Here is a 27,215-nt window from a genome sequence, read left to right as displayed (position 1 = left end):
TTTTCAACTGCCAAGTCGGCTTCAATCTTACCAAAAATTTTCATAGAATGCAAAAACCGCTTCAAGGCTTAGTTGGGGTATTATGTGGAAGATTTTTTGAAATTGATGCAAAACACGAAAATGAAAAAATGAAAATAGTTATGTATTTAGTGGCATTACCCCCTTAAATATATATATTTGTAATTTCCACCATTTATGATAAACTCATTTTCCTATCAAAATAATACGTAAAAACTTTTGTCAGAGAGAATTTATTAGAGTTTATGAATGTCTAATTAGGATTTAATGATTCTAATTGAGATTTATTAATTCATCAACCCCACTATGGGACCACCTCAAACTAATAAATATTGAAAAAAAAAAGCTAGTAGATTTAACAATAACAAAAAAAAAGAACAATTAAATCGTAATGCCATACCCAAAGTGCATATGGGTGATCTTATAATAAAAGATGGACTACCAAAAACGATAGACTATCAAGATCGAAGCAGTCACTCAAGCATGCTCAAAACTATAATGCCAAAGAAATAAAGAGCACACTCACACGGGAAGAATATAATATTAGACACATCGACAAAGAACCATCCAATTTTCGCACAGTAAAACCTCGATAAAACCATTTTTCACGCGTTCAAGGTTCATTGCAAAACTAATTCGAAGCTTGGCTCACGTGAGATCAAGAATTGGATGAAGTGGAGCACGTCAAAAGATGAGACTTGAACTTATCCAGCTCAGCTATCACCTCTTCTTCTGGCCGATAAATTAGGTCGATCATTCGCCAAATCTAAAGCAGAAGCAAGCAGATGATTAGATGAAGGGAAGATAGCCATTAGTATGATTCTTGTCGTGTAAAAACACGCACACAGTGCTGAATTACGAAGCTATTCTAACTAGAGTACAGTACATCAAGAAGCTTTGCACGCGTGGATTGATGATCAGAAACAAGAAAACATTGTGTTACCTGCAGTGTACCTCCGCCACCGGTCTTTTCACCATCCTCAGACACGCTAACAATAGTCCAGGGATCTGCTGCATTCCAGTGAAAATCGACCACCTTGTCCCTGTCATATATTTGGAGTAAATACCATTTTGAAAGTTGAGGGCGAAGATAGCAATGACATTTTTCTGCAAACGCCAATGTAAAGGATTGGCAATAATACACGAACCTGTGGCCAGCATGTTTAAAAAATAAGCCAGGGGGGTAATTTGAATCTCCCGCTCCAGCATGATCCCCTGCCTTTCCAATCTGTGTCACAGCTAATTTGTCAGAATTTAAAAGATTGAATTCCCAGTAATGCAGAGAAGTTTCATTATGCATAGAGAGTAAAGTAAATAAATAGAAATAAGTCAAGATCTCACCTTTGCATGATCCCATATATTTAAGATACCATCCTCTGCAGCGCTGCCGAACACAGATGCTTTTGCCGGAGACCACTAAAAAGTAATACACCATCAGTAATGTAAAAAAGCCTAAAAATAAAAAGAATAAGAAATACAAACAAAAACCCAAATGGTGACTCTGCAATCAGGCTTCAATACCTGGACACAGAGAACAGCAGCAGAATGGCCTTCAAAAATATGAACAGGGGCTCCCACTCCCTCGGAAGTAAGATTTCGACGATCATACATGCGAACAGTATTATCAGCAGATCTGAAAAGATGGAAGATTCATTGGTTATAAGTCATGTACATTACTTCTAAGGAACAAAAAAAAAAGAACAAGAAAAAAGAAACTTTTATTGGACTGAAAGTAAATTAGTACCCTGTCAAAATCAGATTCACGTCATTGGGATTCCAATCAACACAATGAAGGTCAGCATTGTGAGCCTTTTCAACCTGTCGGTGAAAAGACAACCAAGACACATCAGCTGATGCCTTAAAAGACAAAATAGAAGGCTTAGGTATTGAATGTAACAGCACAGCTGTGCAAAGTGTCTATATGCAAAATGTTGGATGTTCAAACATTGAGAAAGAAACAAATATAACGTGACAATAAGTGCATAAACATCGGAGCATATGGACCAAATAACTTGAAGTAAAGCATCATCAATAGAATAAAACACATTATAAATGTATGAATGAACAAATATCAGATTTTAGTTCAATATTCAATACTACTCCATATTATTTATGACTATTACTTCAACTTTATGCATAGTTAACTGATATGATAGTTTACATATTTCTGGTTCATGCAGATAACAAAGAAAAAAAGAAACAAAACAAGAAAGGGAATTTCAATGGATGCTTCAGCTCCACCATCACATGCATAAGCATTTCAGCATGCAAATTGATTTCTTGAAATTGATGACAACCCAAGGTACAAAATTACCTTAACGACAGGAGAAGTGCCAGTTCTTGCATCCCACAGAATCAGGCAAGAATCATCACCTACACTGCAGAACTCCTGTGCGCTGTATCAAGAGTTGACAAAATTAATTGCTGTAGAAAAGTTTTAACCACAGATGCTTCAGAAATGAGTGGAACTTTTAGCAAAAAATGTAACAAGATTTCATCATGGAGCTTCAAAGATTTGGTTTAAATCCCATGAGTCATGACTTTATATATTACTAGTTCCCCATCTATGTTGATAACAGGTTTTGACATTTCATAGAGTGCATCACTACCTTGATGGGTTAAACTGGACATCTTCGACAGTGTCCTCATGCCCCTGGAATATCCCCCGTGCTTCAACAGTTGTTCCATCACCAGCTTTACCATTGGATAAATTACTCTTAGAACCTGGAGACTTATGAGCTCCCTGATCTGCAGCCAAAGACGATATATGGTCGTGGATGCTCCACAACACCACTGACTTGTCCTTGCCTGTCACAAGTGTTGCACTTTAATAACATGATGAACTAGGAAACGTTTGCACAAGTGAAGTAAATCAGATGGAAAAATAAGCAAAAGAAAGAGGCACTCAAATTATTTTTGCTAAGATGACTACCAACTAATACTATTCACCAGATGTTATGAAGATAATATGGTTGTCAACTTGCCAGAAGTGATCAAAATTTTCGTATTGGCCCCAGTACAAAGCAACACAATCCCACTACTACTTTGCAAAAAGCATCAACTATCAGTATAAGTTGAAGGTGTACAAATTACCAAAGTTAATCAATGTTGATAGCCAAAGATTTTTAGTATGCAGAACCAGTTGAGTCTAAATGATCTTAGTAATAGTAAGCCCCAATTTTGATTCAAGTGAAACCCCATTGTGTTAATTAGCTAGATTCTATCCAAAAACCTATCCTATTTGTCATACTCCCTCCGTCCCCCAAATAACTACCTAACTTTCATTTTTGGGCCGTCCCTCAAATAACTTCCTTTTCCATTTTAGGACACTACCCCACCACTAATAATACCACATTTAATCATACTTTTCACTTTTTCACCACTCCCAATACTAATTATAACACCTTTTCACCACTTCCAGTACTAATTATAATATTGTTTTCACCACTTTCAATACACTTAACAATTTCGTCTTAAAACCCGTGCCACTTCCTCCTAGGACGTTATTTGGGGGACGGAGGGAGTTTTACATATGGTTAGTATTGCCTATGGAGTGCAAATCAACCAAAAGCAAGTATTTGCAGATATTTTTTTCAAGTATTAAAGAGTGATTTAGTAAGATGACGTAGACACACACAAACACACAGAGGCACAGAGTTTTGACCTCCAGAGAGCACAAATGGTTCTGTAGGACACATGGCTAGTGCAAATTCAGCATTATCTTGATGTCCAGTCAGTATCTGCAAGAATGTGAAACAAGTTATAAAACACCACATTTTAAGAATCATAACTGAACAAAAAAATAATGTATCAATTAAAAGTCTAAAACTACCAGGTCACTACATGAAGAAAACAATAGACAGCTTCAAAATTCCAAGCAAACCTACACATCTAACCATTATCAACAGTATGGTACAAGATAGATCTGCACTCATAGGGCAGATTATATACAAATATCAAGTAAATTGACTATATCCAAGTTTTGAGGACATACCAAATCAGGGCGTGATGGCGTGGCACCTAAAACAGGTTGACGATTAGGCTGACTTTCCACATCCCAAATGAGAACCTAATCCCAATTCCAGATTACTTCATAAAATTGTTCTATGAATTTAAATGTCAAGCAAACAGAAGAAATGCAACATAATATTAAAGAAAATTGGCAGAAATGGAAACCGTGCATAAAACTAAAGCTTACATCGGGACTGTCGGTGTGAGTTGCCACAATGTTGCTGTTCTGTGGCAGTTCCCTGATTCGGTTCACCTGCAAAAGAAAATATCAAATTTTATCATATAATTTATTGGACATTTTTTATGTTTGAGCTTTTATGGTTTCTTTTACATTTGAATCAAGGTTTAATATCCACTATATTTTGATCGGCACATATCATACAGAAATTATGAAACCAAATCACAAACAAACCATGAATTTTTGGGAGGGTGGGGGGTAGGGGGAAGGTTTTAGGGAAAGGAAATCCAGTTGAACACAAATAGCTGCTTGTTGTGCAGGTAATAGGTCCTCACCACATTAACGCATTCCACCTTTTTACATATTTAAGACGAGCAGCACATTTAGCATTGAAACATCTAATATAGATGACACCATCCACCATTTTCTTACCAGACATAATTTAATAACCTTTAATAACCCATATTCAGTTATAAATGACCTATTTCAGAGGATTAACAATTTAAAATTTATTTAGTATAACTAGCACACCCCTCAGGTGCAGGCAGGTTACTTTTTGTACTAAAGACTTGCACACAGAACTTTTTTGAAAACGGGTGGTATTGAGATTATTCAAACACAAACTTCATTTGGCCCTAGTAGACTGTTAAATTACTAACTCTTATAAAATTTCAAACTATTACAGAGGAGTACCATTTTACCATTTATCAAATATCTTCAGCAGTATGATTCTCAGCCTACAGAAATTGATGTATCCTCATTCAGATCAAAATTACAAAATATGGAGCATGTAGATCCAGCCCATAAGCCAAAAACAAGCAGTGACTCTAGGAAAATTTGCTGTATAACACTTAGATCTTAGACAACAGTACGTAAGATACCTCGCCAGGATGAATGATGGTCTTGCTCTTCTTCACAAAAGGTGATCGTGATTCTTCATTGAACTGAAACATTGCAAGTATCATAAAACGAAGGAACTCAGTGAGAATCAGTCACAAGCATCAATTAAGCTGGAAATCTCGGAAGTTGATTGTATATAATTGCAAGAGCAATTGAAAATTGATACAGGCTATATATGTAAAGTGTTAAATTTTCAAGCATCCAACTCTTGAACAAATTCATCACCTGTGCTATGTGCTCTGCTGCTGCAACCCTAGCTTTTACAACTTCAACATTTGCTATGACAAGTGTATTTGGAACGCTCCCATCTGTCTACATGATGGAAGAAGCAGGGGGAGAGGAAAAGGATCAAATTAGAGATTAACAAGATTTGATAATTGATGGAAAGCATGATCTAATACAAGTTTATGTTTGGTCCTTTACTCTCTACAACTAAATTCGAACTTGATTCTTCAAAATACATGATACAGGCCCTCCTTTAAAAATGACGAAAGAACAATAATTCTCACATTATAGACTTCAAAAAAATTTAAGCTACAGAATAAAAATAAGAATGTGATACTGAAAATTATGTGAACATTACCTGTTCGGAAAGGTATAGCCTTTGACGATTCTTGTATGTTGCTTGCTCTATTTGAGGTCCCCAACTGCGAGGGTAAATGGCAATATAAATTATGAATTTTCTACTTTTGACATCTTTGCTGTTTGTCAGCAACCAAAAGTGGGAGCACTTTCACAACAAATGAACTCTCTGCTTACTCTTCATCACTTACAAATAAAGGCTCTCAAATCAAGAAAGTCCAGAAAAGATATAAGCATGTAGGTATACAAAATAAGTCTTACTGCGATGTAGTAAAAAACAACATAAACGTATCAACTAAAAACCAGCTCATCACACATTAATCAATTAAAAGCTCTCATCCATTTTCTACAATTTCCAGAAAGAATCCCCACAAAAAGATTTACCGTAAGATTAATAGCTCGACTTTGTAGCACTAGTCTAAATAAAAATATTGTGAATTTGTGAGTTATTATTTGAAGAATATTTGAGTTAACATGAAAGTTCTAGGGAGAACACTCATAATCCAGGCTCATTTCATCAACATGCGATCATTTTTAACAAGTCGTATTGTCGTGTAGTTAACGGGCAATATAATTGTACTATTATATATTCAGCTAATACAAGTAGCATACCAGCTCATCACGAAGAAATGAATTAAGAGCTCTCCACATTTTCAACAAGTCTTGTTGTCATGTCGTTAACGGACATTATAGTTGTATTAACAAATAATAAGCCACTACACTACATGTAGCATACCAGCTCATCACACATAAATGAATGAAAAGCTCTCTACAGTTTCAACAAGTCTTATTGTCGCGTAGTTACAGACACTACAAGTGTATCATTACATAATCAGCTATTACAGGTAGCATATCGTCACGCATTAATGATTAAAAGTTTTCCACATTTTCTGCTATTTCCAGGAAAAATCCCCAAAAATGATTCAGTCAGTGTGACATTCATAGCTTTAATTTATCAAGTGGTAATCTGATAATCAATGTTTTAAGTTATTATTTGCCGAATAGTTGATATAACATGAAAGTTCTAGGGAGCACACTCATAATTCATACTTATATCATCAACCTGCACAATCCTTCGGATAAGCCAATAATGGAGAAGAGACTGCAATTAATTAAGCAACCAAAAGTTTTAGAGGGTTTGTATCTCCCTGGAAAGGAACTCATTCCAGCCTTCCAAAATTCAATTTCTCGATTTCTCCTAGGGACAGTCACATTATTTTCATAATGTACGGTAAACTCTACCAAAATCCCCAAAATTCGGCAAAAAAATGTGAAATCATAGCCACAAAATAACACACCACGAGTTATTCGCCATCAAACAACACAATCCTCAACATGCATTCGAAAATCCAACCTCCCACGCACATTTCCACAGCATTCAACAAAAACAAAAAGAAGCGCCCAAAAATTCAAAACAGAATCATTCGTGACCGCAAAAACAACCAACAATCAATCTACATAAGCAGAACAATAAAAGAAGGCAACAAAATTAAAACCCTAGGAACATCAAAAAGGGGGGAAAAGTAAGAATAAATTTTACCGGCAAGAGAGGGACGGCCAAACGAGATTGTGATTTGCCAGCCAGTCGTAGAGAACTGGTACGAGCGACTTCCACTGCGTGTAGCGCTCCTCAACCGTACGCTCCGCGGCTCTCTCCTTCATTCTCTCTCTCTAACAGCTGATGCTGCTGCTCCCTCACAGTGTATGCCTCACTGTAAGTTGGGTTTGGGGGGTTTTTGGGGTTTTATAATGCAGAGGTGTGGGGGGGAGTTGTCAGTTGAGCTAAATTGACTCGTGTTCGAAAACAGAAATGGGATCGCTTAATTTAATTTGAGAAGCTAGTTTTTTAATTAGTTGCTGAAATATTTAATTAACCGACTTATTTTGCAAATTATTCAACATTTTATCTTATCCCGGCCAAATGGCAGGATGACCAAATTTGCACGATTGCTCCATTTGTTACCTCGTCAATTTATTCGCGAGTTAGTTTAAAAATACGAAACTATATATTTTGATTATTCAAAAGTATTTTATTAGTTTACAAGAATAGTTATTCACAATTGTACAATTTTTTCATAAATTTTGATTTTCAATGCGATACTTAAATCGTTTAATTAAATTTTATTATTGTAAATTCTTCTTTATTTTTTAAATTTAGTTCAAATATATTTAATTAAAATTAATTTTGTTATTATATTTATAAATATGATAATTAAGTTGGTATTAATTTAATATAAATATAGAAATATAAAAATATTTATCGTGCATTGCAATTTGCAGGAGTGCAAATGTCAGTACTCTCTTCGTCCTCCAAATAACTTACCAACTTTCCTTTTCAATTCGTTCCCAAAAGAACTTCCATTTTTAGTAGTATTTTTTTACTATACCACCATTAATAGTGTTCAATTTACCCTTATTTTACCTTTTCACCACTCCAATACAAATTGTAAATTTTTTTCATCATTTTAAGTATACTCAACAACTTCGTCTTAAAATTTATGTTTCTTCATCTTAAGAAATTATTTGGGGGCAGACGAGATTAAATAATTTTTTAAATAAACTCAAAATTTGGGAGGGCTTTAGTTCCTTAGATCAGCCACTACATGTGTATATTTATGATGTCATCTAATACAATAAGTCAATAATATTGTGTGTTATATACAGTGGCAGAGCCCCATAGAGGTTCAGCCCACCCAAAATTTCAATTTTTTTATTTTTTTTATTTTTAAGATTCAATTAAGAGAAGAAAAAGAGAACAAAACATAACTTGTTTAATCATATACATTAATAAGATATTTTTCAACAATAAATGCGAAAAGATTTTACAATATTTTCAATTGATGAGTATACATCGAAATCAATTGTCATTGGTTTCTCAATAAAAAACAACTAATTCATTAAATATTTATTCTTAAGTTATGTTTAGTATACTAGATCTATTTAATTGTATCAAAATATTATTAATTTTTATAACTTATATAATTATATGGATTGACAAAAAAAATGGCTCGAGCCCTCTAATGAAAATTCTAAACTCAGCCACTGGTTATATATATAGGACATGCATAGTGAAACATGAGGTGGAAAACAAAGATGGAGACGAAAATTACGTACCATCATCACATTGCTATGTACTCCTGTGCTAAAATTTAGAGGGTGTTTGGCTGAGCTTATAAACTTCTCAAAACAGTTTATAAATAAGCTCCTCCAAAGTGTTTGCCAAAATAAGTTCTCAAATAGCTTATAAGCTCCAAAAATAAGTTCCAAGAGCTTATAAGCTCTTCAAAAAATAAGTTCATCTACCCCAACTTATTTTTTTATAATCTCATATGCAACAATCATTTTACAAATATTTTTCAACTATAATTTATTATTTTCATTATATATCATTCAAGTTCATTTTTCTTCAATTTTCTTTCTCTAACAAAAAATTCTCTCTCTAGCTTATAAGCTCAATTATCCAAACAATTTGACAACTTATAAGCTCTTAAAAATTATATTTTATAAGCTCTTGAAACATCTTATAAGCTCCAAGAGCTTATAAGCTCTTTAAAATAAGCTTAGCCAAACACCCTCTAGACTTACCAAAAAAAGATGTCATTGCTAAATTTACCACTGGTATGATTGCTGCATGATCTTGCTCAACCATTTGCTGACGATGTTGTTGCGTTTAAGCGAGTCATTTTATCAAACACGTGTAGTATGTGCATTTATGGGTGGCAAAAAATGAGATACAATACTTTTTAATCATTTTTTTTACTGGGGGGAGGAGCAGTGGATTTTGAACTCTAGATCTCACTGTTTGTAGACAGAAGTTCGCACCGCTTGGTGTCTCCTTAGGGACAAAATTATCTTTCAATGCTAGACTTTAGTCATTTCCAAACGGGTTAATTGTAGTCTTTACCTTATTTGAAAGACAAAAACAAAAATATACCCACTATAAAAGAAATGTATAAAAAGTACCCATTTTGAGGTTGAAATGATTAAGATGCCCTTAAGAAGAAGAAAAATCTCAAACAAGTCCCCTTCCCCCCAAATCGCAGACACAGCCCTAGCCTCTTCTATTTCTCTTTCTATCTCGCTCCACCGCGCCTCCGACGCCTCCGCCGTGGCCTCCCGCCCCTGCCTCCCACCTCAACCGCCCAGCCTCTCTTCTGCCCAGCCGCACCACCCTCTTCTCTCTCTCTCTCTCCACCGCTTCCCCCCTTCTCCCAGATTTGTCTCCGCCGCGATGCCTCGCCACGGCGTGCCTCTGCGTCGCCGTGCCTCGCCACGCTGTGGCGCCTCCTCCTTCGTCGACGGCGTCAGTGATAGAGACACCCAATCCACCTGCAAAATCGAGTAAAAGACATCTGCAAAATTTGAGCAAAATCAAATTGCGCCATGTTGGCGACTGCGGCGCCTCCTCCTCCGCGCCTCGCCTCGTCGCGGCGCTCTTTCTCTAGATCTGCTGCAACAACGCTCCTCTGTTGCGCCGCTCCTCCGCCTCGTTGGTTCAGTGCTCAACAATCCAATGCTCGACGGTTCAGTGCTCGACGCTCAATTGCTCGACAACTATTGCTCGACGCTCGACATCTTCAGTGCTGGATGCTCGATGCTCGACATTTCAGTGTTGGATGCTCGACACCTCCGCCTCGCTCGACAGTTCAGTGCTCGACACGCGATGTTCGACGCTCAATGCTCAAGGTGTCGAGCAAACTATTGCCCGACACTTCGATGCTCGACACTCGACACTTGAGTGCTCGACGCTTCAGTGTCGAGCAATGCGCGAATGACACATAAGGGTAAAAATATTTTAAGTGGGCATAATTTGTTGTTTTGTAAATAATGGGTATTTTTTATGTTTTATCTTTCAAAAATGGTATATCCCATTTTGCCTCTTTCCAAAATTATTCATCAAATGTTAAGAGTCCAAGACTTTTTAAAGTATTGGATTGAGATTCTGTAGGATTTTGAAAGTCTGAGTGTATTCAATCCAGACTTTTAAAAGTCCTTTAAAATCCAGAGGTATTCAATTCAGATTTTTTAAAGTTTTTTAAAATTCAGAGGTATTTAAACCAGACTTTTTAAAGTCTTTTAAAATTAGGTGGTATTCAACATTTCATGGATTTTAACAATCCATGGATTTTGATGGATTTGTCAAAAAAAAATACAAATGACGAAATCTGAGCTTCAGACTTGAGATTTCGATGGATTTCTCTAAACTCCACGCGACTTTACGTGGAGTCTATGAATTTCGAAAGTCCTTTAAAATTTATGGACTTTTTAAAGTCCTTTAAAATCTTACAGAATCTCAATCCAATACACCCCTGTTCTACTACCCCATATAATATAATGTATGATTATCTGCGTATTACTTAAATGAATTGCAACCATTAATTTCCAAAAAACTCGTCAATCATCTTTAGGAATTTTGTTACCAAAGTATCACAAAAAGACTCAAAAGTGAGAAGACCAATCACAAAAAGGGAGATGGTTTAGTCTATACATAAGGGGTGGGTGACAAAGCCTATAACACTAAAAAGAGTGTTAATTTTACACCTTAAGAGTGTGCAAATTGTTGAATATGTTTATATAATTTAAGTTTATATTGATTTCAAAGACTATCAATTTTCGAAAAGACAATTTTTTTTAAGACTATTAATTTTCTTTATTATACGGATCAACCTCAAAAGTTATCAGTCAAACTCAAACTTTATATTTTTAAGACCAAACACACTAATTAAACTTAATAATAATATACTTATTTTATAATCTAACTCAACAAATCTCTATTTACAAAAACACACTTAATAAATTAATTTTCTTCTAAAATCTAGTTTGAGTCAATAATTGGGGTACTAAATTTTTTACCTACGTTAGGTTTGAAAAAAAAAGGTGAATTTATTTGAAAATGTAAACAACATAAAGTATGAGAGAAAATACTCTATGATATATTTTATGTGCAACATTCACATAACTGATATTTACCTGAAGGGCGAAAAAATCAATTTGGAGGATTCGAGTATTGGAGGGAGCGAATTTTTTTACTAATTTTTTAAATATCGTTATTCAACATTATATACTATCTTATTTAACATTATATACTAGCTAACTTATTCATTAGTTTCACTTCTCACGAAAAATAGCGATCTCGCTATTACCTAACCCTATACACACACACACACACACACATATATATACACTTATAATTTTTGTTGAATTATAACGTGAGATTTTATTCTAAATCAGTGAATTACCTGCACAAGTGTGGAAGCTAGAAGACGAAAAAAGATTATGGAGTACACAAAAAAGGGTGATGGTATATTGTATTGCAGAGTACGTACATTGCAAATGACTAGAGAGATCTATTTATAGGATGGGCTTAAGGATAAAATAGTAATTTCCTCCCCAGGTCACGCGATGTGCGTGTAACATGATGACAGAGCTGAAACCGGCGCGTCTGGATTTGTTAGCTTTTAGATCTTGATGACATTAGCACATTGCTTCCTATCTGAGCAGAATTCTCCTTCGATCTCTGTCGGGCCTTAACATGGGGAGGAAATATGACACTTCTGAAACTCTTTGTCGACTCATACCTACCTCCAGTCTTCAGCCCTAAGGACGCTTTAAGATGACCCCGCCTCTTATCACTTCTGGCCTACCTCCACGATGTTTGGACAAAGCTGCTTATATCCTCCGTGTACTCCACTTTATACAGAGCTGTTGGTTGATTCTTCTAGAGACGTTCTTCCACGCGCTCAATCCGATGCTTGCTTCACTCGCGTACACGTGTAACGATCTCAATTACCCACTTATTCTACTCCTTATCAATTTTATTATAAAATTATTGATCCTAGTTGAAATTTATTAATGTAATTAAAACTAACAAATAGTAAATTCGAGTTGTGAAATTACCATGGCTGATTATTAATTAAATACTAAGAAGTCAAGTTTAAATATAAAATATTAGTCAATATTAATTAGTTTTTTATATAAAATATCACACTTCATTAAAAATTATTAATAAGAAATTGAAACTAAAAAAAGTTGTAAGTTGCAATTATGAAATTATTATATGTAATTATCATTAATTAAAAAATGAAAATTTAAAATATTATTATAATTTTCAATTTAATATAGTCAATATTAATTAGTTGTAATTAAAATAGTAAATGCACTAATCTAATCTAGCTAGTTTCTTCTTCTTCTTTTTTTTTTTAAAATCTAACTCAATTAATAGCTAATTACCAAAATATACCCAATGAATTGAATTTTTGTAAAATCTAAAATGGGTGTGCCAAGTTGTTGGCTAAGGTTAGATTTGAAACAAAGTCAATTCACTTCATATGTTTTTGTAAATATTGATGTATTGGAGTATTTGAAAATAAATAATTTTATTGGGTTAGATTAGTATGTTTTTGTAAATATTGATGTATTGGAGTATTTGAAAATAAATAATTTTATTGGGTTAGATTATAGTATGTTCGGCCTATTTTTCATTTAACTTGATTCAATGAATTATGTACGTGTATTTCAAATGTGATTATTACTTTTGTATTGTTCGCAATTATCAAGCGAATACCGCAAGTAGAGATTGTGGATTCACAAAATCTCCTCGAGACCCGGGTGTACGGTATATTCGAGTCGTACTTGACACGAATCTAATCTAATTGGACTATTCTACCTGAATATTAAGTGTTAGTGTCATTTCGATATAGTGTTAGTGTCATTTACATGTAGTGTTGATGTCATTTTAATATAGTGTTAGTGTCATTTGTAAAATAAAATAGTATTAGTGTTATTTTCGAAATAGTTCATTTGTAAAACAAAATAGTGTTAGTGTCATTTCAATATCGTGTTAGTGTTAGTGTAATTTCAAGAAAAAATGGGTCAGGATAGTTCAACTGGATTAGGATTCGGGTCGGGTACAACCCGAATGTACGGTACACCCGGGTGTACATGAGACCACCTTTTGTGAATTTTATAAGTACAATAAATAAATATATTAGAGGCAAAATGGGATATAAGATGGATCATAAAATATACCCACTTTTTTAAAAAACAATAAAATCTACCCACTTAGGATATTTTTACTCTTATGTATCATTTGCGCATTGCTCGACACTGAAGCGTCGAGCACTCAAGTGTCGAGTGTCGAACATAGACTGTCAAGCATCGAGGTGTCGAGCAATAGTTCAAATTAAACTATTGCTCGACACCTCGAGCATCAAGCGTCGACCATCGAGTGTCGAGCATCGCGTGTTGAGCAACTGAGTGTCGAGCACCGAACTGTCGAGCGAGGCGGAGGCGTCGAGCGTCGAGCATTAAACTATTGCTCGACACCTCGAGCATCGCGTGTTGAGCAACTGAGCGTCGAGCACTGAACTGTCGAGTGTCAAGCAATAGTTCAAATTGGGAAAGGAGGCGACGCTCCGTTGTAGTTCGCTGGAAATAGGGGGAGTCAGGGGGGAGAGGGCAGTCGGTGGTGGCTCGACGCCACTGTTGTCACCGACCGGAGTGAGTAGAAGAGAGAGTGAGACAGAGACGTGATGAGGAAGAAATGTCGCGATTTCAGATCTTGGGTTGGGGAAAAAGGGTCGCCGGCGCTGCTGCTTGAGACAAGAGCGGCGGCGACGGCAGCTGGTCTAGGCGCGTGTGTTTGTGAGGGCGAAGGGCGACGGCGGCGGTCAATCGTTGCTGTCAGCCGGACTGTAGAGAGATGGACGGCTGAGCCTTGAGAAATAGAGGGAGAGAGATCTGCCTTTGGCGGCGCTGGCGTGCGTGGAGCCGTCAAAGTCGCGCTGGAATGAGAGAGAGAGAGAGAGAGGAGAGTGGCTGCCATTTTGGGGGAAAGTGGATTTGTTTGGTATTTTTTTCTTGTTTTAAGGATATCTTAATCCTTTCAATCCTAAATTGGGTACATTTTATACATTTATTTTATAATGAGTATATTTTTATTTTTTAAATAGGGTAAAGACTACAATTAATCCAATATATTATGTACTTGTAAACATGATACTAAATAAAATAAATATTAACGACTGGAGTTGCTGTCACATGTTAACAACTTTAAATCTGGACTTCTTTTAATTCTTTAAGTGTTTATTTTTAAAAATGGGTATCATTGGATCCTGCGACTGAGAGGCTGCGACATTAGCTAGTCGATGACAAAGTGTGGCGTTTTCTTTTTGTGAGAAAAAAAGATGGTCGGTTTAGTGGGCGCCACCAGTCGGTGCCGTGCTCCGCCGCCGCTCTTATTACCACCGCCGCCGTAACATGATTGCCCCCTAGTAAATATATTAACTAACTAATTAATACTATACGAATAGTAGTATAATAATTACTACATAATCACTAATTAGTTTTTATCTAAAAAATGTAATTAATAATTGTGTAGCCACCGTTAATGAGCGTTTGACCAACTTAGACGTTTTAAAAAATAAATATGGGGTAGGATTTGGTGTTGCTATCGATTTCGGATTTATATTTTACCATTAATTTTTATACGTATTATTTATTTGATACATGAAAATTTTGAATCTATGAGCTCATCATCGGACACTGCATATTCTTTTCGTAAAAGTTTGAGCTAATTTATTCAATATTACTCTGTCTTTCTAATTCAAAATAAACAATCAAAATAATAAATAACAAGTTTTTCTCTTCCCCAAAGCTTTTGTTAGTTGAATGTGCTACTATATATTAGGCCTTGGTAATAGGAGGGCATGCCTCTGATTAATTTAAACTAAATTTAAATATATAACTGATATTCATGTTGACCAAAGACAACAACAAACATTCGAAACTTATTATCCAAACCAATTAAGTCAATTAAATTATAAATGAAATAATCATTTTCTTACCGTGTAAACTAATCTATCTATCTATATCTATATATATATAAAAGCTCAACCACTTATATAAATAGTAAGTTATGTTTTCCCGCCAAAATCACTTTACTATTTTTAGAAATAAACTTTTTTTTATTTAATTTTAATTTCGTCTACTTCAGATTATATGAAATTTTTTTTTGTAATTTTTCATGTTGCCCCATTTAAAGTATTAGTTCATTTTTTATCTTTTAAATATTTTATATTTATGAATAAAATGTAAACAAACAGTTCAATAAATAATTATAATATTATTAAAATATTTATATTGATAAGATTTATGATTAAAATTGTACTTTAAGATATTTATTTATTATTTCTTAAATATTTAATCAACATATGTAAAACATTTAAATCTATATATATATAAAAGCTCAACCACTTATATAAATAGTAAGTTATGTTTTCCCGCCAAAATCACTTTACTATTTTTAGAAATAAACTTTTTTTTATTTAATTTTAATTTCGTCTACTTCAGATTATATGAAATTTTTTATTGTAATTTTTCATGTTGCCCCATTTAAAGTATTAGTTCATTTTTTATCTTTTAAATATTTTATATTTATGAATAAAATGTAAACAAACAGTTCAATAAATAATTATAATATTATTAAAATATTTATATTGATAAGATTTATGATTAAAATTGTACTTTAAGATATTTATTTATTATTTCTTAAATATTTAATCAACATATGTAAAACATTTAAAATTTAAGTTAATCAAACATTATGATTGTGTATCAAATTATAATTTCAAAAAATTAATTATAACATAATCATAGTTCTATAATTTATTGGATTAGTTATTTTTAATCTCTTAAATATGATATAGGTAATAGTTATATTATATATAATTTTTTAAAATGGAATATATAGTACATATTTTTGTATAAAATGATCATAAAATGGTCACGCATGTTCAGTAAATGTAAATAAAAAATTTAGTAAATGTAGAAATTAGAGATGTAACAAGTAGTGGTGATAATGATGATTATGCATCTACCCATCTCCTTGAGGATATATTACTTAAAGCATTTGATGTCAGTTCAATAAATAATTATAATATTATTAAAATATTTATATTGATAAGATTTATGATTAAAATTGTACTTTAAGATATTTATTTATTATTTCTTAAATATTTAATCAACATATGTAAAACATTTAAAATTTAAGTTAATCAAACATTATGATTGTGTATCAAATTATAATTTCAAAAAATTAATTATAACATAATCATAGTTCTATAATTTATTGGATTAGTTATTTTTAATCTCTTAAATATGATATAGGTAATAGTTATATTATATATAATTTTTTAAAATGGAATATATAGTACATATTTTTGTATAAAATGGTCATAAAATGGTCACGCATGTTCAGTAAATGTAAATAAAAAAATTAGTAAATGTAGGAATTAGAGATGTAACAAGTAGTGGTGATAATGATGATTATGCATCTACCCATCTCCTTGAGGATATATTACTTAAAGCATTTGATGTTCCAATACAAGACATCATTTTAAACACTTACTCGTCCTACTCTAACAACATCAACAATTATAATTTTTATTTGAAAGAACGAGCAATAAATGTTCCTATTCATATATTGTACAACATAAAATTTTTAACATTAATAAAAAATTAAAATTTTAAATCTACATAATACTTTAAAATAATATTTTATTATCAAAAAATAATATTTCTCGCACGGGAGCCAAACTACATATGTATATATTTTAGTACTGTATATATTTCAGTAGAAATTTTGTATAAGTTATTGAGGTGGTCACTTGTACACCCGGGTGGTATGTACACCGGGATGTAAATGACACTAACACTAACATTATTTGTTTTACAAGTGGCACTATCATGTTATATAAATAACATTATCTCGAAATGGCACTATCACTATATTGAAATGACACTATCATATTATCGAAATGATACTAATACTCTGGGTGTACCGTACACCCGGGTGTACAGGAGATTTTGTGTGTAAGTTATTTTAATACAATGTGTATATATTATACTATCATCTTTAATTTTGTCATATATTTTTTAATTTGAACGAAATTATTCAGGGCAAATTGTGAAATGGGCTAAAGTTTATGTATTTATATTACAACTGTATATAGTTAAAAAAATACCAAAATTCACTAATTACATTGTGGATTTACAGTCAATTAATGCCTAAAAAAAACATGTTAAATGCAAATTAGTAAAAAGTAATTAAAAGTTCCAAAAACTCTTTCAAGACTAATAGAAAATTTGAAAGAAAAATATCTAGAAATGTTGATGAAAATTTTAAATAAATAATAATAATCATTAGATAAAAAGTTTTTGTCAAAATCCTCATCATTCATTTGATTAGCCTCCAACTATAAGATGGTTTAATCTTCATTTAATGTTATTATCGTTATTAGAGCTATTTTATAAAATAATACAATAGAATTTTATAATCTAAACATAATATTTTAAATTTTTTTTTTACTATTTTAATTAAGTAGGTATCATCATGCATCGCACGGGAGTAATACTAGTAATAATTCAATTTTGAAAACATGTTGTTATAACTTTTGATCCATCGCTAGAAAAAGGACTTAGGATCTTTATTAGTCAATGCCTCAATTTATTAGCTATCGAATATTTTAAAAACTATTCATAGTATTTGATGAAATTTGAATTTCGACCTCAAAATATTATCCTCCTAAGTCCTCATTATATGTGATTTAGATTCGAGTTCGACCAAATGAATGCTCTAATATGACGACAAGTTTTAATTTTGACTTGTGCAATATATTTTTGTCAGTCACAATATTTATTTTATCAATCATAACTATAAACACCATTAACTTTCGCATCAAGTAACAAAGGAAAATTTGAATAAATCAATAATAAAGGTTTTTTTAGGAGGAAAATCTCAGTAAATTAATAATAAAAGTGTTAGGAGAAAAAATTCCTCATTTAAATTTTCATATAAAGAGAAGCAGTTGAAATAGTAATATGAAAAGTAAACAACATTTTCTTTTACACTTTACTTATATAAAACCCAACTAAAAAAAATTCATTTTATTTTATTTTCTAAAATTTGGATCCAATTATTCTTCTGATATTCTTGTTCTTTTCTTCATTCTACCGCCTAACAGTCAATTTTACTTTTGAAGACTCAGAGAATATATACATACATATTATACATAAATATATCACCTAAAAAAATATACATATAAAAGTACGCGCAAACACATATACAATCACACAGTATTTGTATTGATAAACCCCCATTTGAGATCATCTACTGAAATTCCAACTTCTCCTTCTCTCCTCAATTTCCCCGATCTCGCCGTCTCCGGCAACCTACCACCGTTGATCGGAGTCTGCTCATTACTCGCCGATATGGGTAGGTTTCCGATCCAGTACTGTTGAACTAAATTTTCAGTTTTGTGCAAAGCAGAATCTTCAATCTCAGTGATCTGTTCTTATCAAGTGTAAAGTTATTGCTAGGGGATTAGAATGCCAATCTAGCATGTTTCATTTGTTAATTTAGTTGAATAGCTGATTTTCAGTTTCTTCGACATGGATTGAAAGTAGGTCAAAATTGTCTGCTTTCTTGTTCTTGGTCTGTTGTTTTGGTGGCTATTAGTTCAAGTGTTTTCGAGAAGTAGGGTTTTGGTGCCCTGATTCTTTGAGCGACTCGGATGGAGTTCATATATTTGGATTTTGGTTCGGAAATATTTCATTTGGTTTAATCGTGATTGGAGCTCGTGTCTGATTTGAAATTCGTGTCTGTTTTATGGTGCTAAACGTTACTTCCGATAAATGAACCAGATTTTTTGTTCAGAAGTGAATGAATTTGCAGAAGTTACTTTCTTTCTTTAACACAACTGTCATTTACTTTTCCAGATAAAAGAGACCATTGTTGCTCAACTCACCTCATAGAAGGGGATGGTACTTTCAATGTCACCGGAGTTGACAATTTTGTGAAGGAAGTTAAACTTGCTGAATGTGGGCTGTCTTATGCTGTTGTAGCCATCATGGGCCCTCAGAGCAGTGGTATGAATTCTGGATTTCAAGAAACTAGGCTTTTGTATTATTGGTTATTCAGTTTCAAGCAGGCATGGATTACATTCTGCTTGACATTTTGTCTTATGTACTTTTGGTGATTATGGAATGGATATATGCTAAATTAGCTACCAACTTTATCAATAAATATTTTTGTAATACACTTTATGAAATTTGGCAGGGAAGAGTACATTGTTGAATCACCTGTTTGGTACGAATTTCAGAGAAATGGATGCTTTAAGGGGGAGGCATGTACCTCTTGACTGAGCTTAAACTATTTTTCTTCTCTATTCGGATGTAAGAGAACATTTGGATCTTTTCAGGTCACAAACCACAAAAGGAATATGGATGGCACACTGTGTTGGCATTGAGCCTTGTACTCTCGTTATGGATTTAGAGGGTAGCGATGGAAGAGAAAGAGGAGAGGTGCAATTGAATTACTACTTGTTGACTTGACATGTATCCATTGATTTGTCTCATGCCTTATCTCTGCACTATTAGAGATCTTGAGAGATTTTATCCATGTCATTTCGTACTCATTTTTTCTGGGTTATCTAATTTATTGTCAAATTGCACACAGTTCTCATTCCAAGCTTTTGATGGTTCTTCACCTATACCTTGTTATTCTATTATTGTAAATCTGGATTTCTGAAGATAATCTTGCACCCTGGTACATGCATTGTGTTTTCACACCCTCAATCTTCTTTAAGCCTTTGATACGTCATGGCGAACCTAGGAATTTTCCTATTGATTGCATTCATTGGCATTCCAATTTTGATAATATTGCTCATTAGCTTCAGGTTCTTATGCATGTATGTGTTTATTTGAGTTCAGTTATACCCATCTTCGTATAAGTTTCTTACTATTTTACTTCTTTTCAGGATGACACTGCATTTGAAAAGCAGAGTGCTCTTTTTGCTCTTGCAGTTTCTGACATAGTGCTCATAAATATGTAAGAGTCTTGTTAGCACGAATTGTGTCTGGTTGTCATGTTATTGGTTTGACTGGTTCTTATTGTTCTTTAACTAATATTGATCTAGTTGTTACAAACTTACAGTCTTATAGTTTTTATCTGGAGATGCTAAGGCGAAAAAATATTATGCAGGTGGTGTCATGATATTGGGCGTGAACAGGCTGCTAATAAACCCCTATTAAAAACTGTATTTCAGGTGACCTATCACTGTAATCTATGCACAATGCACCAAAATTTACCACTAGATCTGCTGATTTATCTATTACTGTGGACAGGTTATGATGAGATTATTCAGTCCCCGTAGAACAACTTTGATGTTTGTTATTCGTGATAAAACCAGGGTATGTTTTCCTTCCTAGTTTATAATTTTGATTCTTTTAGACTATCAAGATGTATGGTGCATTTGTTCCGTCAAATCAATTGCCAACATTCTTGTTTGCTTTGTATTGTGATAGACACCATTGGAAAACTTGGAGCCAATTTTAAGGGAAGACATCCAGAAGGTACATGATGTGCTGCAGCTTGTACCTATACCTCTTGTAGGCTTTATTGCAGTTGGTTTCTAACATTCTTCTTTCCATGTTATCTGCCCACTTTTTGGAAGATATGGGATTCTGTTCCTAAGCCAGAAGCTCATAAGGAAACTCCATTAAGTGAATTTTTCAATGTAAGATATTGCTGATTAATAAAATTTTACCTTTCTTTGTAATTGTGTAAAATACTTAATCTAGTTCTTTTGTTAAATGATTGAATGACAGGTTGAAGTTGTGGCTCTCTCTAGTTATGAAGAGAAGGAAGAACAATTTAAAGAGCAGGTTTGTGTTATTGTTTGAATTCTTCCAAGGTATTAACTTTATATCAAAGGGTTGTGCTCACTAAGGAATGGGGAAGAATGGGTAGCTTTTTCATATGCAGATATGAATCCTAACATTAGTTATTATTATATTGTGTTTTTGTTGAAGGTGGCGAGTCTTAGACAACGGTTTTTCCATTCTATCGCACCTGGTGGGCTTGCTGGGGATAGGCGTGGCGTGGTGCCTGCTTCAGGATTTTCATTCAGTGCGCAGCAGATATGGAAGGTCATTAAGGAAAATAAGGACCTTGACCTGCCTGCTCACAAGGTATATTAAACTTAATGTCTGTTTCAAATCCACAATTAACTGTTCATGCAATCTCTTTCATGTAACTTATCGTTTAATCATAGGTCATGGTAGCCACTGTACGCTGTGAAGAGATTGCAAATGAGAAGTTTTCATCCTTTGTTGAGAATGAGGTACTTTCTCCAGTTTTACAGGTTATTGATTAGTACTCTGACACTAGTGCAAGTATTTCATTTTTTTTTTTTTGCATATTATATGAAGGCATGGCGTCAATTAGAAGAGATAGTACAATCGCAACCTGTACCTGGGTTTGGGAAGAAGCTGACTGCTATTCTTGATGTTTGCTTATCAGAGTAAGTGAATGGCTTGTCTGCATCTTTTTCTAGCTATTCCATAATAATTATATTTGCATGCCATGGTGGAGTTTTTGTCACTATTGACAAAATTTACAAGTTTCTGTAGTTAATGGTTTGTCCATGAAACGGTACATTGATGATGCAATGTTAAACCTTTTGCCCAGAGCAAGGACCAGTTTGTTGCAATCTTAAAGTACTGGTGTTGTTAGATGACTTTTAAAATATTGCCTTTGATGAGTGTGATTTAGACGCTCCTCATATTGGAACCATAGGGCACTGAAGTGATCTCATGGCATGGATCTGGCAATCGGTACATTGAAATGACATTCTTAATAACTGATTACTATGAAATATTGCCTTTGAGCAGTGTGGTATTGAGGAACTTTAGGCTCTTTGTTGTCTGGGGCCTTAAGAGTATTGAAGTTGATAACATGGTTGAGGGATCTGGTTATGGGAAATATGGAGGACTTTCATCACATCTGACTGATCTGAGTGCTCTGAAGATTATAGGCTTTAAAATATGCTGAAAAAAGTATGAATGTTGTCCCTCAAGTTTACAATACGTCCAGCTTATTCTACATTGGATGGATGAGTAAACCATTTCCTCTTCATCACAAATATAAAATCTTGTGTCTAGTTGGTAAGTTAGACTGAGTTTTTGGTGATGAGGACATCTGTTATAAGTATTTTACTATGTTAAGAAAAGAAAAATGAATATCATCGTTGGTTAGTTAGACTCAGTTTTTGGTGATGAGAACATCTCTTATAAGTATTTTACTATGTTAAGAAAAGAAAAATGAATATGATGGTTGGCTGTATCATTTTACATGTTTCATTCTCTACCTACTTTTGTGATTGCGAAGGTAAACTTCTGTATTCATCGAGAAGAAAATGGGTTATTTTCTTGGTGATTATTTTCTTGGCTGCATTGGGGTGAAATAAGCTTCCAGAAAAACCAATTAATTCTCTTTACTTTGGACTGTATACTATATTGGCTCTGTTAAAATCAGGATCCCTAAATTGTATGTTGTGTTTACTCTTGCCTTTAATAGGTATGATACAGAGGCTACATATTTTGATGAAGGTGTTAGATCTTCAAAGCGGAAACAATTGGAAGAGAAGCTTTTGCAAGTAATTGTTCTTAAGCTTCATATTGTTTCTAACCTTACATTTCTGGTTTGACACTTTACATAAACAGGAGTTATCATGCATGACTCAACTCTTGGTCTCCTTTCATTAGCAAGACATTGGTAGTTTTCCATACAAGAGTTGATGTTCAGGGGTTGAGGGCGTGGACAGATCCATTTTTACTTTCCTTTTCTTCTTTTCTTTAACAGTTTATTTACCTTTTCTTTTAATTGTTTATAAATAGCTCATCCAACCAGCATACCAGTCCATGTTGGGACATATATGCTCTGGGACCTTGGATAGATTCAAAGAAGCATTTGAGAATACCTTGAATGAGGGTAAAGGATTTGCTGTGGCTGCTCGTGACTGCACCAATTATTTTATGGCACAGTTTGATGAAGCATCTGCAGGTACAGTTCTATACATAAAAAGTGCCATGCCTGATGTTACTTGGATGGATAAGAATTCTTTTCACTCAATTACGAGATTCACTTTTTTTTCTTCTTCTTTCTTTTCTCATCAAATGATAACATCTTGGAAGGCATTTGGATGAGGCACATAGCATTACTGCTAGTGGCTACTTAGAGATATTTTGTTCTTTTTTAGTAAAGCTCTAGGATTGTTCCCGATGAGGTTGAGAACATTTTGTCTCGTGACTAATGATGAACTGAACCTTAGTGTCAGAATTCACTGAATATATTGTTGTGAGTGGGAATATCTTGATTTGATGCCCTCCTGCATGATTTGTAGATGCACAGATTGGTCAAACAAATTGGGACTCTTCTAAAGTGAGAGAGAAGCTTAGGCGAGATATAGATGCTCATGTTGCTGCAGTTCGTGCTGCGAAGTTATCCGATCTTTCTACCCTTTTTGAGGTATGCAATGCTGCCTAGTCCAATCCATGTAGAATCTTCTTAGTAGGATTATGCATATAGTTGACTTTTTCAAGCTCTAGTTTATAATATTATTCCAACTTATGCCACAAAAGAATACAATTTTAGATTATGCAAAGCATATATCTATATAACTGATTTGCTATCAAGTTTGGGGTGATCAATTCTTAGCTGCACCCCTCATCAGCACAAAATAGCTGGTTCGTGAGACTAGGCATTTGGAATTATGTTACAATAACCAGAAAATTTGGTGAGCGTTTTGTATTATGTAATTCTAGCTTCTCCCACTGATAGTTTCCATGGACAGAAAAAATTGAACGAAGCATTGGCTGCACCTGTTGAGGCTTTGTTAGATGGAGCCAGTGATGACACATGGCCAGCAATAAGAAAGCTTCTTCGCCGCGAGACTGAAGCAGCCATTAGTGGGTTTTCCAGTGCACTTTCTGGTTTTGAAATAGATGATACAACAAAGGATAAAATGCTTGTGAGGTTGGAGGATCATGCAAGAGGGGTAGTAGAAGCAAAGGCAAAAGGAGAAGCTGGAAGGGTTCTGAGCCGCATGAAAGACAGGTGAGAGCTGTGTTCTGTTTATTAATATCGCGACCTGGTGCCATGTCTTGGAGATTTTTCTCATACTTGTCTACCGTTGTGAACTAATCAGACTATTGCTGGCAGGTTTTCAACGTTATTTAGCCATGATTCTGACTCAATGCCACGTGTCTGGACTGGGAAGGAAGATATTCGAGCAATCACCAAAACTGCTCGCTCTGCTGTATGACACTCTTCACTACTTTTTACAGTGGGATTACTGGTTTCCTGTAATGAGATATTAATTTTGTCATGAATGCTCTTGTTTCCGGGTCCAGTCTTTGAAACTACTTTCTGTTATGGCTGCTGTTCGTTTGGATGATGATGCTGATTCTATTGAAAACACATTGTCCCTTGCTCTTGTTGATCCCAAAAGTGGGGCTGCTACCAGTAGGGGTATTTCAGCGGACCCTCTTGCCTCAAGTAGTTGGGATGAGGTATTTATCGTTACTTTTTATACTTATATTATTCGCATTCATGCTTTTACAGAGTGAAGTCATTTATGTGTATCTTGAACCTACTAGGTAAAATAATATTTGCTTTAAGATTTTTTTATTTATTATTAATTAGTGATTGGTTTGTATGATATTCTTCTTGATGTATGAGCAATCATCGTAGATAATCAAATGAGGGAGGGATTGCACTTCCATGATTAGGAACTAGGATTTAGATAGCTATTAATGTCTAAAACTAATTACTTGTTGGTAATGGTCATGCTCTATAATATTTTTCTGGGTAGTTCTGGTACTCCAAACTATGATCATCTAACTTCAGCAATTCTGTGGTTGCTCAGTGATCTGCTGTTATCCACCCTGGCACTGATTCTTGGTTTGTGTTTGATTTTTGGGTTTCAGGTTCCATCATCCAAAACCCTATTAACTCCAGTTCAGTGTAAAACTTTGTGGAGACAATTTACTGCAGAGACTGAGTATACTGTTAGTCAAGCGATTGCTGCTCAGGTATACTTGCCTGGTTAAGGCTTTGCAAACTCTTGATGTATCATGCATCATAAAACTACATATTATATAGATATAGATTTTATCCTTGCTTCATGCATCTGTTCACAGATTGGATTTCATATTTCACAGGTGTGCCCTGCATAGTTACTTATATTTTCTTATTTTCCAAATTTTAGGAGGCTAGCAGGCGAAATAACAACTGGTTACCACCTCCGTGGGCAATCCTTGCTTTGGTTGTTTTGGGTTTTAATGAATTTATGACCCTTTTGAGGTATTCTTATCAAATATGATCTGATTTCTTGTTTCTGGGAGGCAGTGGAACTAGCCTAGTAGCAGTTCATACATTTAAATCTTTACACTGATCTTTGCTCATACTATTGTTTCTTTGACAGAAATCCATTGTATTTGGGTGTCATTTTTGTTGGTTTTCTGCTTACAAAAGCCCTCTGGGTGCAGTTAGACATTTCTGGTGAATTCCGAAATGGAGCTGTAAGTCGACTCTCTAAATTATCTTTCAGAGTACAAGCTTCCTTAATTTCACATGTTTTCTCCTGAAATATCTAATTCAGGGCATCCTACTCCTGTTTAGCCCTTTCTTAACTTTTGAAGTCCTAAGTCGAGACATTTCCTGGATAGAGCATAAGTATCTTTAAATACCGGATTAAACAGCTTGTTTTGTTTGGACTAGACATCAACATATAGATCAACTTGGGATACAATGATAATTTACTCGACTATGATTTCCACTATCAAATGTGCCTTCACTCCTATCTGATGTCCCTTGTGTTTCTCTCCTTTGGATCGTGGGAGCAGTTTACATTAACTATTTCCTCCAACATGTTTGAGACATTTAGTCTCAATTTAGGACTTGCTAACGTAATTCAATCAATGCCTGATTTGGTTTATTTTGTTTCATTTCTATTTTACAGCTACCTGGAATTCTGTCGTTATCGACCAAATTTCTCCCTACCGTTATGAATCTCCTGAGAAAGCTGGCAGAGGAAGGCCAAAGGCCTGCTAATGCAGATCCTCAGCAGAACCCTACCATTCCAGCTAAGACCTTACGAAGCACCACAAACGATTATAGTGAAATGTCTTCAAGCGCTTCCTCCGAAGTAACTACTTCTGAAAATGGAACAGAATACTCGAGTCCCTCATCCAGCAAAAAGGTGCAGTAAGCTCTCATTTTCATTTGCTCCTTACATTACCGGATCCTAATTAGTCGTAGCATAATGCTGGATGCTCTTGTGGTTTCGTGATGAATCTATGACATAGAAAGGAATCCAATCAGAGAGGTCGTAGATAATATACATATATATATATATATTCAAATGTGGGTGTCATATCTGTATTTCTTATTTATCCATTCGTCACCTTTGCTTCTGTCTGTCGCGGTCATGGAACGAGTTTTTTACTGCCCTGGCCTTGGTTGTGGTCGTTTTCCTTTACCTTCAGTTTTGTATCATTAGAAAGTGAAAAATCTAAATATGTATTGAATCTCACTGGGAATTTTTATGACCCATTTTGTATGTTATGAAGCAATGCACAGCTCTTCTGATTGATTCTTGGAAGTTTGGAAACAATACTGTTTTGG

At 34.3% G+C, this 27,215-nt stretch overlaps 2 protein-coding genes across 2 annotated transcripts; one reads left to right on the top strand and one right to left on the bottom strand.

Moving 5' to 3' along the window:
- Nucleotides 1-399: 399 nt before the first annotated feature.
- Nucleotides 400-7,552, bottom strand: LOC131013160 (WD-40 repeat-containing protein MSI4). Its single transcript, XM_057941201.1, has 15 exons — nt 7,230-7,552; nt 5,691-5,754; nt 5,333-5,419; nt 5,089-5,151; nt 4,217-4,282; nt 4,013-4,087; nt 3,683-3,758; nt 2,628-2,826; nt 2,333-2,414; nt 1,763-1,836; nt 1,540-1,651; nt 1,360-1,434; nt 1,167-1,246; nt 962-1,061; nt 400-784 (listed from the first exon to the last, which is right to left on the bottom strand). The coding sequence occupies exons 1-15, from the start codon at nt 7,349-7,351 to the stop codon at nt 677-679; spliced, it is 1,383 nt and encodes a 460-aa protein (XP_057797184.1). The 5' UTR covers nt 7,352-7,552; the 3' UTR covers nt 400-676.
- Nucleotides 7,553-18,775: 11,223 nt separating this feature from the next.
- On the top strand, nt 18,776-27,183 carry LOC131013159 (protein ROOT HAIR DEFECTIVE 3). The gene is made up of 23 exons (XM_057941200.1): nt 18,776-18,962; nt 19,466-19,615; nt 19,806-19,872; nt 19,948-20,050; nt 20,506-20,576; nt 20,730-20,793; nt 20,873-20,938; nt 21,053-21,100; nt 21,202-21,264; nt 21,356-21,412; nt 21,560-21,718; nt 21,802-21,870; nt 21,959-22,050; nt 23,106-23,184; nt 23,426-23,591; nt 23,932-24,056; nt 24,382-24,644; nt 24,750-24,846; nt 24,941-25,099; nt 25,517-25,621; nt 25,798-25,892; nt 26,014-26,110; nt 26,551-27,183. The coding sequence occupies exons 1-23, from the start codon at nt 18,959-18,961 to the stop codon at nt 26,797-26,799; spliced, it is 2,448 nt and encodes an 815-aa protein (XP_057797183.1). The 5' UTR covers nt 18,776-18,958; the 3' UTR covers nt 26,800-27,183.
- The last annotated feature ends 32 nt before the right edge of the window (nt 27,184-27,215 follow it).

This window comes from Salvia miltiorrhiza, chromosome 2 (assembly GCF_028751815.1).
Source record: "Salvia miltiorrhiza cultivar Shanhuang (shh) chromosome 2, IMPLAD_Smil_shh, whole genome shotgun sequence".
Classification (NCBI taxonomy): Eukaryota; Viridiplantae; Streptophyta; class Magnoliopsida; order Lamiales; family Lamiaceae; genus Salvia; species Salvia miltiorrhiza.
The sequence above is the reverse complement of the archived record's forward strand: the minus strand, read 5'-3'. Positions and strand labels throughout refer to the sequence as shown.

What these genes read in the sequence shown, in the direction of transcription:
- LOC131013160 (XM_057941201.1), bottom strand. Translation starts at nt 7,351, where the DNA reads ATGAAGGAGAGAGCCGCGGAGCGTACGGTTGAGGAGCGCTACACGCAG. An exon ending in CTCACACCGACAGTCCCGAT is followed by an intron (nt 4,088 to 4,216) that starts GTAAGCTTTAGT and finishes AATTGGGATTAG; the next exon opens with GTTCTCATTTGGGATGTGGA. An exon ending in ACCATTTGTGCTCTCTGGAG is followed by an intron (nt 2,827 to 3,682) that starts GTCAAAACTCTG and finishes CACTTGTGACAG; the next exon opens with GCAAGGACAAGTCAGTGGTG.
- LOC131013159 (XM_057941200.1), top strand. An exon ending in TATTAAAAACTGTATTTCAG is followed by an intron (nt 20,794 to 20,872) that starts GTGACCTATCAC and finishes TACTGTGGACAG; the next exon opens with GTTATGATGAGATTATTCAG. An exon ending in AAGAACAATTTAAAGAGCAG is followed by an intron (nt 21,413 to 21,559) that starts GTTTGTGTTATT and finishes TTTTTGTTGAAG; the next exon opens with GTGGCGAGTCTTAGACAACG.